Below are 14,509 nucleotides of genomic sequence, written 5' to 3'. Positions count from 1 at the left end.
ATTTACAACAAGGTGGCCAACTGTTTCGGATTAAGGATGGCAATTTTACCCACGGGTACCGTACCCTCATGGGCAGGGTATAAGTACACTTTTATGCCTATGGGTAGTACCCATACCCTGCCAGTTAACTCATGGGAAGGGCATGGGTATAGCCTCGTACCCACGGGTATACCCATACCCTGCCCATTTATTGTCAAATTCATACGTGACACGTCTACTTTTGTTGACTTATGAGTTAGAATATGAAAATATTATTTTTATATTATGTTAATTGTTATGTACTCAACTACCTGTTATTGAGTTGAGATAATTAATTTTTTTAATCAAATTTGTTATCGATAAATGTAAAATTCTGATTGACTTATGTACAATTTAACCTACCCATCGGGTACCCAATGGGTAAAGGTACCCGCCGGGTATGGGTATGGGTAAAGTTTTATACTCATGGGTACGGATATGGGTAGAAGTTTATACCCATTGACTATACGGGTATGGGTATGATATTGCCCTACCCTGCACATTGCCATCCTTATTTCGGATATAGATACCGCCTGTGTTTCCAAAAAAGAAGAAGAAGATATAGATACTCTCTCGTCCAGTCACATACACACATGCATTGTACATGTACACTAGTATAAAAATCACTAATATTAATCCTTTTTCTGAAAAAAGAATGCCCCATTTTTATACATATAAACGCATTTAGATAAATCCGCGGTATCTTTTCCCTAAGGCCTTGTTTGGCAGCCAGGTTTTTAATTGGATACAAGTGTATTATACCAGCCCAACCAATTACCTGAGAATACACTCTATGTCCGTTTGGCAGCCCGGTTGCTAGACGTGTAAGTCCAATTTTACCCCAGCAAACACGTCGGGTTGGGCAATTTTTCAGACGCGAGGTGTGTCTCGCGTTTTATACACGTGGTTAACAGTAGGGAATCAGGTGTCCACCATAAACACGGTGTATAATACACTACTAAACACTAGAATGCACTGTTTCCAAACAAGGCCTAACGGAGGGAGTATACTACTAGTGGTAGGCTTTATTTTTGTGTACTAGGCTAACTCCCCCATTCCTCTCCACACCACGACAAGGAAAAAAAATAATTCTCTTCTCCGCGCTCTTGATCTCTTCCTCCCATCTCCAGTCTCCATCCTCCCCAAGGCTGCTTTCGCAGGATCCAAATCCGACCTCGCGCGCAGCCACTGGCCTGTAGACCCCGCGCTCACTTCTCCTTCCCTGCCAATGCCCTGTTCCTGCTCAGCTTCCCTCTTGGTCCGTCGAATTCGATCCAGCGGGCGCCAAGATTTGATCCGGAGGGTCCATTTCCGCGGGTCATTGCGTTCCTACCTTCGGATTTGTGGCAGCTCTCGATCCGTAGGTGGTTGGGTTCAGCGGAGAGAAGGGTCCAATTCCAAAAAAGAACACTCTTGCCCAAATGCGTAGGATTAGTGTAGCTGATTCGTAGCTGGCTGTTGCTGCTGTTATTATTCTTCTTGTACCATTGGTGTGCGATTCGTGTCCGGGGTTCGCGCGGAATCTGGGAGCGTGGAGATTTGGGAGGTGTTCTCCTTCCTGTGCTCTATGAGGAGCAGCATCCTGTCGGAGTCGCCCTGCGACGAGCAGCACATCCACGGCTTCAACCCGCAGTCGTGGCTGCAGGTGGAGCGGGGAAAGCTGCCCAAATCATCCTACTCGTCTTCCTCAATGTAAGCACACTCCACTCCAAAATCCTAAGCATTTTCATTACCTCCCAGTCAGCCTCATTTTGATGTGCTGCAACCGAGCTACTACATTTCCTGATTCATTTCGATTGTTGGCGATGTGCAGTGAGTCACTCATAAAGATTGCCGAGCCCCCTGTAGTACCACTGTATAAACCCTTGAATTACGTGGAGGTGCTGTCGAGGATCCACGAGGAACTCGAGCAATGCACAGCGATCGAGCGGCCTGGGCTGTATTTGATCCAGTCCCAGGTGTTTCGGGGCCTTGGCGAGCCGAAACTGCGCCAGAGGAGCTTGCATTCTGCGTGGCGCCACTCCGGGACTGTGCACGAGAAGGTCATATTTGGGGCATGGCTGCGGTACGAGAAGCGTGGGGAGGAGATCATAGCTGACGTCCTCGCGTCGTGCAGGAAGTGCTGTCGGGAGTTCGGACCGATTGATGTTGCTTCCGAGATGCCCATGCGGAATTTTGAGATAGTTGGTTCAGAAATGGATTTGACGTCGCATATTTCCTCCATCGTAACTTTCCAAATAAGGGATGGGAGGGTGACATGTGACAGGTGTAAGATCGCCGCTCTATCCATCCCGTTTTGCTCAATGCTTAATGGACCGTTCACTGAGTCGCAACTTGAGCTTGTTGATTTGTCAGAGAATGGCATTTCGTTGGAGGCCATGAGGGCTGTTTCAGAGTTCAGTTGTACACAAAGGTTAGGAGATTTGCCTTTGGAAATCTTGCTGGAGATGCTGGTGTTTGCATGTACATTTTGTTGTGACAAGCTAAAAGACGCATGTGACAGGAAACTGGCTTCATTTGTTTCATCAAGGCATGATGCAGTCGAGCTCATGGCATTGTCATTTGAAGAAAACGCGCCGGTTCTTGCCGCTTCCTGTTTACAAATGCTTTTACAGGATTTACCAGATTGTCTAACCGATGAGCTTGTTCTTAATCTCTTCCTGAGTGCAACTGAACAGCAACAAAATATCATGGCTGGACATGCCTCCTTTTTATTGTACTGCTTGCTTAGTGAAGTCACAATGAACATTGATCCGAGGACAGAGACAACTGTGCTCTTGTCAGAGAAGCTAGTTCAATTGGCAGTAACTCCTTCACAGAAACAAATTGCTTTTCATCAGCTTGGGTGCATTAGACTTCTGAGAAAGGAGTACGATGAAGCTGAACACCTATTTGAGGTTGCCTTCTCTGCTGGTCATGTGTATTCCATGGCTGGTCTTGCTAGAATCTCTGCTATAAAGGGCAAAAAGGTTTTGGCTTACGAGAAGCTCAGCTCAGTAATATCGTCAAGTGTACCACTAGGATGGATGCATCTTGAGAGATCATTGTATTCAGAAGGTGATAGAAAGTTGGCAGACCTTGATAAGGCAACGGAGCTGGACCCTACTCTTACATACCCTTACATGTATCGGGCCACATCCTTGATGAGAAAGAAGGAACCTAGACTTGCCTTAGATGAAATAAATCGACTCTTAGGTTTCAAGTTAGCGTTGGAGTGCCTCGAGCTTCGAATTTGTCTATATTTAGCTCTTGAGGACTACAAATCTGCACTTTGTGATATCCATGCAATTCTTACTTTATCTCGTGAGTACCGGATGTTGGAAGGACGTGTAGCCGCTTCCAAGATAGGCACTCTTCTCGGGGCACATGTTGAGCAGTGGAATACAGCTGAATGCTGGCTCCAACTTTATGAACGCTGGTCATCAGTGGATGATATTGGCTCGCTTTCAGTGATCTACAAGATGCTTGAGTCAGATGCAGCAAAAGGTGTTTTACACTTTCGGCAATCTTTGCTGCTCCTTAGGTAACTTCTACTAGCACATCTCCCAGAGGATTCCCTTATGGCCAATTTGATATTCAATTTAACGAAAAGTGCTGCTTAACATTTGGGCTTCCAGGTTGAACTGTCCTGAGGCAGCAATGCGAAGTCTGCAATTGGCTAGGCTACATGCTGCAACTGAGCATGAACGGCTGGTATATGAAGGATGGCTTCTGTATGACACGGGACACTGTGAGGAGGCCCTGCAAAAAGCAGAGGAATCTATATCTATTCAAAGGTCATTTGAGGCTTTCTTTCTGAAAGCCTATGTTCTGGCTGACTCAGGGGTTGATCCTTCTTATTCTGCAAATGTTATATCACTTCTTGAAGATGCATTAAAGTGCCCCTCGGACCGACTTCGGAAGGGCCAGGTTTGTGCTTTTGTACAGTATCACACAAATTACCCTAGAATCTTTATAAATTTCACTTCTGTTCATTGGTTGAATCTGCAGTTTTGACACAATTAGCTTAGCATCCACATGACCCAGGCTTGGTAAAATGGAGGGAACATGCACATCACATTTGATGTGGGTTTGAAATATGCAAACATCATGATTCTTGCTGCTGTATTAGACGTGTTGGACAAACGAAAGTGGAGGAGTAAAAAAAATTATAGAATCATAAATCACTTCCTAATGGCAAGACTCAACTATACCTGGATGTTCAATACACAGAACTTTAATCCTTTGTACGAACATTATTATTGCCATGTTGTACATGCAGATGCTATTTTATGCTTCTGCATGAGGAGTTGCTAGATTTTTTGTTTTGAAAAAACTTTGAGAATTTGAATTACATGAGAAATGTTGCTAAACTTAATTACCAAAATTTAAGTTAGTGCTTTTGACTGATATTGACCTAGCAAGTTAAGACAGAGCATTCCGATGATGTAGGATGATTTTCTGTAGTACAAAACATCCAAAGTGTAGTCGTATCTGTGCTTTCTTTTCATATATCCATTAAGTTGTCATAATTAAGCAGGGCCCTTAACACTTTGTGTGCATAAATGTACTGCAGGCTTTGAACAACCTTGGTGGCGTCTATGTTGATTGTGGGAAGTTAGATTCAGCAGCTGATTGCTATACAAGTGCGTTGAAAATCCGACACACCAGGGCCCATCAAGGTCTTGCTCGTGTTCATTTTCTCCAGAATAACAGGGATGCTGCATATGATGAAATGACAAAGTTGATAGAGAAAGCTAAAAACAATGCTTCAGCTTATGAGAAGCGCTCAGAGTATTGTGAACGAGAACAGACTATGTCAGATTTGGAAAAAGTGACCCAATTGGATCCATTACGTGTTTACCCATATAGATATCGAGCTGCAGGTTAGACTAAACTAAAATACAGATTATCCAGTATTTTTGAACAGTAATGATTATTACTAGGCTACTTTATTTAGCGCCTTCTTTGGTTTCTGCATTGATACCAGTAACTTATATTTTAGATTCAAAACTATGTTGGATGGAGTAACATTTTCTATAGCTGTTATCTTTGTCATATGAAATTTCTGCTGTTTTCGAATTTGGCCTTGGCTGTTGACTGGACTGTGGATACCGTGCTTTAACATATAATTTGTGATCACTTCAGTAGTTTATCTTCTGTTGAAGGATAGGAAATGATATGCACACTGGGAATTTATCATATTTTTCTTTGAAATAAAAATATTACATGTAGTTTATTCAGTTTAACTGTTTGCCCTGGTAACACGCGTGTGTCCTGTAGTTTGAACTGCATCTTCAAACTTACAATACTAATAGCTTGTCTTTTTTTTTTTGGAATGTATTGTACACACTGCAAATGTTATCCTAACATAATTTGTTTTAACTGATGTTCATAGCCATATTTGTGCTGCTTCCACACCCACTGGTTTCTTTACCCTAAGGTGTTGCTTATCTTATAGAACATTCCAAGTGGGTTGTCTTGGTCATCAGTCTCAAAATATTAGTTCCCAGGCCAAGGGGGTTGATAGTGTTTCTTATCTTCAAAATGAATAGCAGATTTAGCAGTGTAATTCTCTTGCCCTCCTTTTGTTTTGAAGATAATGTAACTAACTATTTGGATGGTTTTGGTTCACAGTACTAATGGATAGCCACAAGGAGGAAGAGGCAATAGCAGAGCTCACAAGGGCGATTTCCTTCAAAGCGGACCTCAACCTATTGCATCTTCGGGCGGCGTTCCATGAGCACACTGGGGATGTCCCTAGCGCTCTTCGTGATTGTCGAGCCGCCCTCTGTTTGGACCCAAATCACCAAGAAATGCTGGAACTTCAGAAACGTGTGAACAGCCAAGAGCCCTGACAAAAGGTCGTGCTAAATTGTGTCTTCTATGCCACCATTGTTATTCCACATAGGTGATCCTCTTGACATCCTTGACTTCATTCAAGTTTCTTCGTCTGCTAGTTAACCACTGTAATATGATGTTCTTGGCAAGTTGGAGAAAACTACTTCTTTTGAAAGGCAACATCGACCAGGCTTAGCCATTGATGCATGTGGCCTTTGTAAAAGTAATGCCTAATCATTGAACTCTACTGGAGAAGATTCTTTTCGTGCAAAATGTAACTTTCCAAGTTCTAGTGTTTGGTGAGATTATCCTTATATATTTGATGTCAATGATTTAAAATTTAGGAATGTTCTGTTCTTCCATCTGAACAATTTGCTGCTGATTAAGCCTTCAATTTGCAGCTGCTATGCTAACCATAATGTCTCAGTCTTTTCCTTTTGCACTGTATATATAACTCACCTAAAATTACTGAATAATAAGCTGCCATGCACACCTTTTTTCCCTTCTCCCTTTGAAGGGCGAGACTTGCAGACGTAAAGTAACACGTCGTTGTATCCAGGATTGCTTATCAAACCACATCTTGCAGAACATGTAATCTTAGAAAGGTTATCTTCCCTGATGTCAAAAGAAATCTAAATACTTTTGACCTTGAGTGCGACATCGACCTATTGTTTGATACCCTTTCTCTGAAACATGTCTCGTCTAAGCTTGGTGACATTGTTAAACAAGCAGGGGCTTGTTTGTTGGTTGTGGTTGCTCATCAAAGCATGCGGCTCGATTACAACAAGCAGGGCTTGTTTTGACTGCTGTAAAAACCAAAAAGAGAACAAAGCAAAGGGTTTTATGGAAAACTTGTTAATTGCTTAAGCATATGTGAGAGTTTGCGAGGCAGCTAAGAGCATATCCAGCTGAATGACCCATTTCGAACATGAAAAATCCATTTTTGTCAGCCCGTGGCACTTGAGTGTGTGCGCGTATGTATGAGCGTCTTTGATTGTACTGTGTTTCGCAAAAAAAAAAGAAATCGCCAGTTTTCAGCGTGTGCCCGTTTGCATCGAGGTATGCCCTAAAAGCCCGACGTTTTTATAGTACCGATTTTTTATTGAAAAAGGAATAATTGACATAGTGCAGAAAATTAAATGGAAAGACTAGAAATTTAACCTTAGCTAACTAGGGCACCCGCCATGGCCGCCTACCCCACGTTGTCGTCGACCTAGGTCGACAAAGACCGGAGGTGCCCACGGGTACGACCAGTACAAAGCCGTTGTGGCGCCGGCGGCGGCAGTGTTGGTGGGTGAGAAGGTGGTGGCTGCGGCGTAGACGCGGGAGGAGGCGGCGGTGTGCGCGCCTAGGTACGCCCAGACGTGAGCGGTGGAGTCACCAGCCTCCTTGAGCCAGTGCGGATTCCCGTAGCTGGACGGCCAGGCCGTTCCACTGGGCGAGCTCGATGTCCATTTCAATGGTCTCCTCCTCCGTGAGCTCCGCTGGCTAGACCTCCTTGTTCATGCCGCCGCCTGGAGCATCTGCATTATCGAAGAGGGCGCCGTCGTGGGCTTCATCCTCCGCGTCGTTGTGGGATACACCTTCGTCTTCCTTGTTGTCGTCGAGGCCGACGCCATGGTCCCAGTTGAAGAAGTCCACGTCATCGAGGTAACCCGCGGGGTGGTGCAGGTCAAACCCCCAGGCCCCGACTGTGGTCCAATTGTAGGAGTTGAGGGCGTAGGCAGGGTCGTCGAGCAGATCCGATGATTGGATGACGCGACGATGGATCTTGTCGCGTCGCTCGCGTCTCTCGCGCGGCACCAGAGGCACCAACACATCCTGGGAGTTGAGGTACCAGACGCCCGGAAGGCTCACATCCCGCCAAGCCGTCGGCCGGTTCTCATCGAACAGCTGCCGCACGTAGTGCACTGGGACATTCACCACGAGATGAGCCAGCCTCGTGGTCGTACCTCGACTTCAATGTCTAGGTTGCCTAAGCACCGCTTGCGCTAGTACTGAAGTGTGGAAGGCAAGGTAGCACCATTAACGCGACGCAGAAAGCCACAGTGACGTTTATGGTGATTATTGGCACGCAGAAGGTGAAGCAGACACGATCACAAGTAGATAGGCTCGAGGGAAAAGAGCCGCAAATACATTGGCGGAGACATGCTGATCAGTTTGTATCGGACTACTCAGCTGAGGTTTCACACATTTTTCTAACCACAAAACAAAGAAAAGCCACTTTTAAACCGTTTTCGTGAACCCTAATCCATGGACCATTGTTGCTTTGTTTGATGAGGTGGCTGCCACTATCACTAGACATTGCTACGCTGGCGAACACATGACCTGGACCCACACGTCAGCGGCTCTCTTTTCCATCAGTCCTCGCGGTCGCGAAGCTCTTTTGGTTTGAACCCGGAGAGCGGTCGTGATTGTTTTCTCTGTAGGCCGTGCTGCCACCTAACCTTCAGGAGTGCGGAGGCAGGGACACCGACACTTGTCGCGCAGGCCCATACAGTCAAGGCCCACGTCGAGCCCAGGTCCCGACACGTGCCCCTCCCTCGCCGCTCATCCGCCTCCTCCTCCCCCAAACCCTTCTTCACCTTCCAGAACCTTCCATTCCCAGGATAGCCACGCCGTTCATCCCCACGCTCGCCGCCGCCGCCCGCCAGGAGAGATCGACCCCATCCCGTCCCGGCGCGACCTCCGCCGAGATCTTTCACCGCCGTCCCCAGCTTCGATCCGCTCCACCTGCCAAATTAAAGCTCGCGTCCCCGTCTGGTCCCCGGCAATCTTTCAGCTCTTCTCTCCGTGCACTTGCGGACATGATGGCGATGCGTTCTTAGCAGCACAGCTCGCCCCGCCTTATCCTGTCCTCTCCCCGTGCCCACTCCACTCCACCTACCTCCTCGCCGCGCCACCGCCAAACCCTTCCTGCGCCTTCCCCGCATAGCAAGGCACCATCTTTCTTCGACTTGGTTAGTTGCCGCGGCCATTTCCGGGCTGCCGGCGCCGGAGGTGCAGTGAAAAGGGTTTTACTGTGGCCGATTTGCCGGGAGAGGTCGAGGTCGTCGCCGGGCGCGCGGGGGGTATGGACCCAATGCTGAGTCTGGTGAAGGAGGAGATGGGCCACGCGGGAGGCGATTCGCCCGCGGATGCGCCGGCGGCGGAAGCGGAAGCGCTGCCCAAGCCCATGGAGGGGCTGCACGACGCCGGGCCGCCGCCGTTCCTCACCAAGACCTACGACATGGTCGACGACCGCGCCACCGACGCCGTCGTGTCCTGGAGCGCCGGCAACAACAGCTTCGTCGTCTGGGACCCCCACGCCTTCGCCTCCGTGCTGCTGCCCAGGCACTTCAAGCACGGCAACTTCTCCAGCTTCGTCAGGCAGCTCAACACCTATGTAAGCCCACCTGCCTTTTCCCCTTGCCAGTTTGCAATGCACCTTGGTCCGGGATGCGACAGGTAGATGTGGATCTAGCCGGTTTGTTTCTCCCAAATGCAGTGTTGTGGAACTGTTTCCTGGGAAATTGGTTTACCATAGACATTCAGTTTTTTTGTTCTGTCAAATTGGTGAAGACAAGTAGTAGGTAAAACATAGAATTGTTTGCATATTTGGGGGTTGACTGTTGCATTATACTATTCTACTCCACTTCTGTCCGAATTGTGCGGAAATTAGCTCTTGTTCTTTATGACTGGGATATTTTGTACTACTTAAGTACATTTATTTTATTACAAAGCAGAGCTTGCTAACTCATGAAAGTGAAAGGGATCGTTATGTGTCCTATTACATATTTTTTGTGTTGAAAAGTGCAGGGTAAGGAATCCAAGCGGACAAAACTTATTTCAATAACAAAGCACCCTCAAACTCTAGTTAATGACTGTCCGGTTAGATATAAGTAAAAGTTGCATTTTTACAGTTTCTTGTGAATCACTTTCCTAAGATACACTATTGCTCATGTTATCAGTAAGAGAAAGAAAATATTACAGACACCAAATGTTAATGCTGTGTGTTTCACACTCATTTATCTCTACGCTGTTAGGGCTTTGTTACTCAAAATCATTTTTCTCAAGACAATCAAGTGCAACATTGTCCTACATGTTCTTGTACTTCATGTTAAGGGATCTTCTTTCCTGAATTTATAGCAGCTTGGATACGTTTCCAGCATGTACCCATTCTTTGGATCTTTTCCAGAGCATGTGCATGGTGACTTCTTAGATCATATGTCACTGTCAAATGCTTAACTTCATAATTCATGTAGCTTTTGCGCTGTGCGGTTACCTGTTTTCTCCATTCAGCATTTCAGTGCTTAATTAAATGTGCATTCTCCCTCTCCTTTTCAGAACTTTTGTACTGGATAATAGTTCTGTTCTAAATTAAGTTCAAGATTCTAGTTGGCATTCTTTTCTTTGTGGCACAATACATGACTGTTTTTAGTTTTTTTCCCTTAAAAGAGAAAAGTTAACTGAAAAACATTATAGAGAAATAACCAGAAGATACCCTGGCGAAAGTTCCGTTCCCTGGTCCCGTTGCATCTTGATCTAGAAAGAAGCAAATTGGAAATGTAATGTTTTGTGTTTTTCATGCTGACAAATCATTAACATCTTGCTGCCTGCTTACATTATAAGTCTCCTGGAAGTAACCTTTTGTTTTGTTGGCTTGCCAGGGTTTCAGAAAAGTGGATCCTGACCGATGGGAATTTGCTAACGAGGGTTTTCTACGGGGACAGAGGCACCTTCTGAAGAACATTAGGCGTCGAAAACCTACTGCTCATACTGCTTCAAATCAGCAGTCTCGTGGATCATACCTTGAGGTTGGGCACTTTGGATATGATGGGGAGATCGACCGGCTGAAGAGGGACAAGCAACTGTTGATGGCAGAAGTGGTGAAGCTTAGGCAGGAACAGCAGAGCACGAAGGCGCGTCTGAAAGCCATGGAGGATAGGCTACATGGGACCGAGCAGAAGCAGCAGCAGATGACGGCTTTCTTGGCACGTGTCTTGCGGAACCCCGAATTCTTAAAGCAACTGGCTTCCCAGAACAGGATGAGGAAGGAGCTTCAAGATGCCATCTCAAAGAAAAGGAGGCGTCGCATCGACCAGGGACCTGAAGCTGATGACATGATGGCCAGTAGCAGCATGGAGCAAGAGACGCCTATTCTGTTTGATCCCCATGAGTCAGTGGAACATCTTGCTGAGGGGTCAGTGGAACTCCTCTCCGCCGGTATCCCATCTGACCTGGAAGGTTCAGTTGAACTCCTTGTCGATGGAATCCCGCCTGACCTGGGAGGTTCAGTGGAACTCCTTGTTGATGGGATGACATCTGATCTCAATGGCTCAGGTATTGATGCTAATGGTGTAACAGAGCCACATGGTTTTGATCTCGGTGCCCATGAAGTGCAGCAGAACGGAGCCCAGGGGTTGCCTAACACTAATTTTTGGGAGGAGCTGCTGAACGAAGGACTCAGCGATGAGAATGACAACCTGGTTGACGTGGGCGACATGGATGTGCTGGCCAAGAAGATGGATTATCTCATCTCAAATAGCCCGACTCGCACAACTTAGTTCTATTTCGTTATATTAAATCGCTGCTACTTTCTTCATGTTCCATGCATCTCACCCTGCAGTGTCTCCTCAAGGAATTCTGCCATGTCGAGAGTGATTCTCCACCGTGTCTTCTGTGAAACTGTCAGTGTCATCCATCGCTGGAGAGGGACTGTGAGTTGTTTGTTTTCGCTGATTGACCGTATTGATCTGGTTTGTTTGAAGCATTGTAGCTGTTGATCAGCACATGTTCTGATATAGGATAGCCTAATGTGGCATGATATTCTGATGTTGAAGGTTTAGTAGTTTTGTGGATGGTTTCGCCGAGTAGGCGTATGTTTATTTCATTTCCATTTGGTATATTCTTGGAGATTAACGTTTTAGTTTTCCATAGTTTTTTTGCAACCCATAGATTCGGTCATCGTATTTGGGTTTACGCAGATGGATCCATCAGCCTGTTTTTTTTTTTCGAATTTGGTTCCCGTTTAAACATGTTTTTTTTTTTGCGAATTTGGTTCCCGTTTAAACATGGGACGCCCGATGTAAATTAATGATATCATGTACGGAACTACAGATAAAGCACGATAAAACATGGACATGATCATAACGTAAGAAAGAATATGACAAGTTGACAACATCAGTTGTTTCCCATGTTGAGGCTGTTAGCAAGAACGTTTGTCTAAGGCTGATGAACAAGACGTGTGCGGCTTTTCGTTCGCGTTGGATGTATACCATCTACTTCACCTTAAAACCTAAATCACGTGAACAAATGTGTAAAAATTGGCAAAGTCATGTACTCCAGAAACAACATTAGAAACTCGCCTGGCCTCGTCTACGTCTTGAGGGGTGGGAATCCAATATGAGTTGAGATTAATAAAAGTAGAGTTTTGTAGATTAAATTAGGATTTTGGTAACTATTTTTTCCCTCCGCGTCAAAGGAGCATGAAAAACCTTTTTAAAAACCTATTATTTAGGCCGTGATGATACGAGGGCACTCTTCCGATCTCGAATAAACTTACTTCTTTTGGACTTGGATTTGCCAGGGGAGCATAGCGTCCCCGTCCACTCTACAATAAGTGATCTTCGGTTTTTCGTTCTACAAGATTTTCTTCCTTCCAATATCATTGTTTGGTGTTAGTTAGAAGATTAAACTGAGGTATGTCCTTTAGATCTTTCTTCGCTAGGTCGATTTTGGATTCTTTCTCATATTACCAGGAGGAGGATTTTCTTTGCAGTATTTGTCTCGACTGCTACGTCAACAACAATGTTGTCTCGTACTTCTATTTCTCCAGCAACATTAACTAGACAGTTTGTTTTTTTTTCTTCTGAAATACTGGTGTTGCTACTCTTGTCGGTGTTGTTTGATTACTTTAACGGATGTGTCCATGCGTGTAGCCTTTGCCCTTGGCTACTATGGTTTTGTTATTTACGGTTTGGTATCTATGTTGTTTTTCTATGACTGATTTCAGAAAAGTATAAGATTATTTTATAAAAAAGTAAAACTTTGAAAACCTCAAAAAATCACATGTTTCTTTTAGGCCTTATTTTGTATAATAATTGTATATCTCTATCATGTACCATTGCTACTATAATAAAATAAAACACCGCAAATAGTGGTAATCTCTATCATGTACCATTGCTACTGTAATCAAATAAAACAACGCAAATGAGTGGTAAAAAAAAGCTTTACAGATTTTTTTTTTAGATAAGGGAGCATAGCCCCAACCTCTGCATCAATAGATGCACACGACTTTTCTTTATTTAACTAAAGTAAAAGTTCACAAATAATCCAGTATTAAAATCAAGGAAAAGCTAAGGTCGACACATGAATCAACCATAAGAAAATGCAACACATAAAATGACTATCCATTTGCTATTCTATTAATATGTCATCATCCAGTAGCCTGGAAAAAGCAGTCACTAGCATCCGGTTGCATCCAGTAACCATAACCTCCCATTATTCCAACGGGAGAAGGAAAACCCATTGTTGAGTCAAATGAGCAGCGCACCGGACAACCTGCAAAAAAATTAGTTTTACTTTGTTTGTTAAATATGATATCGCTCCTAGTCCTCCAAATAGACCAACAAAGTGCAGAAACGCCAATACAATCTTCTCTTTGTCGTTCTTTCGTACACCATTGAGCCATTTACCAAACATATTAGTAATATTAGCGGGTGGAGGAATATTATATGAAAGATAAACCATACGCCATATAATTTTTGCATAAGGGCAGCTAATGAACAAATAATTATCGGTTTCAGCAGAATCACAAAAACAACATTTTTGACATCCATTCCACTTCCGTTTAGCTAGATTATCTTTAGTAAGAAGCACCTTGTTACTAAGGAACCACATACATATATTAATTTTCAAAGAGATCTTTAATTTCCACAAATATTTAAGAAGAAAAATAGTGTGTTCATTCATCAGATCAAGATACATAGACTTAACTGAAATAGACCCGAATCCGTGAGTTTCCAAACAAACAACTCGGGTTCGGTAGTCAAAGTAATTGTCATTAGCCGCTAACATAAATTCAACCATTGTAACCATTTGTTGTCATTCATACCTCTTCTAAACGATATATTCAAAGGCGTAGTTGCAAATACCGTTGATACTAGAACATTTTTATGGTGAATAATATTATACAGTGCCGGATATTGTTGATGCAAAGGGGCATCCCCCATCCAAATGTCTTCCCAGAACCTCACAGTCGTCCCATTTCCCAATTTGAAGAAGCCCCGGTTAAAAAATCATTCTTAACATGCATAACGCCCTTCCAAAAGGGTGAATCATTAGGTTTAGCTTCAACTTGTGACAGAGTTTTATTTTTGAGGTATTTATTATGTAACAATTTCTGCCACATACTCTCCTCCGAAAGAAGTTTAAACAACCATTTACTAAGTAAACATTTTTTTAACTCAAGTACCTCAATTCCTAAACTCCCTTGATCCTTAAGTCTCCATAAAATATTCCATTTTGAAAGTCTATACTTTTTCTTATTTTAATCAGATTGCCAGAATAAATTTAAGCGATAATAATCTAGTCTTTACCTTACCCCAATTGGGATTTTCAAAAAGAATAGCATGAACATAGGCAAACTTGTAAAAACAGAATTAATCAGAACAAGTCCGTCACCATAAGA

At 44.1% G+C, this 14,509-nt stretch overlaps 2 protein-coding genes across 2 annotated transcripts; both read left to right on the top strand.

Annotated features, from left to right (window-relative positions):
• The first annotated feature begins 1,050 nt into the window (after window positions 1–1,050).
• Window positions 1,051–6,124, top strand: LOC127321991 (ETO1-like protein 1). The gene is made up of 5 exons (XM_051350941.2): window positions 1,051–1,710; window positions 1,832–3,541; window positions 3,636–3,927; window positions 4,574–4,883; window positions 5,635–6,124. Exons 1-5 carry the CDS (start codon window positions 1,586–1,588, stop codon window positions 5,853–5,855), a joined length of 2,658 nt encoding a protein of 885 aa, XP_051206901.1. The 5' UTR covers window positions 1,051–1,585; the 3' UTR covers window positions 5,856–6,124.
• A 2,266-nt stretch (window positions 6,125–8,390) lies between these two features.
• LOC127322089 (heat stress transcription factor A-2b) lies at window positions 8,391–11,723 on the top strand. The gene is made up of 2 exons (XM_051351046.2): window positions 8,391–9,223; window positions 10,488–11,723. The coding sequence occupies exons 1-2, from the start codon at window positions 8,912–8,914 to the stop codon at window positions 11,382–11,384; spliced, it is 1,209 nt and encodes a 402-aa protein (XP_051207006.1). The 5' UTR covers window positions 8,391–8,911; the 3' UTR covers window positions 11,385–11,723.
• The last annotated feature ends 2,786 nt before the right edge of the window (window positions 11,724–14,509 follow it).

The sequence above is a fragment of the Lolium perenne genome, chromosome 2, assembly GCF_019359855.2.
Source record: "Lolium perenne isolate Kyuss_39 chromosome 2, Kyuss_2.0, whole genome shotgun sequence".
In the NCBI taxonomy this organism is placed as follows: Eukaryota; Viridiplantae; Streptophyta; class Magnoliopsida; order Poales; family Poaceae; genus Lolium; species Lolium perenne.
Note: the sequence above shows the minus strand (reverse complement) of the source record. Positions and strands in the feature narration are given on the sequence as shown.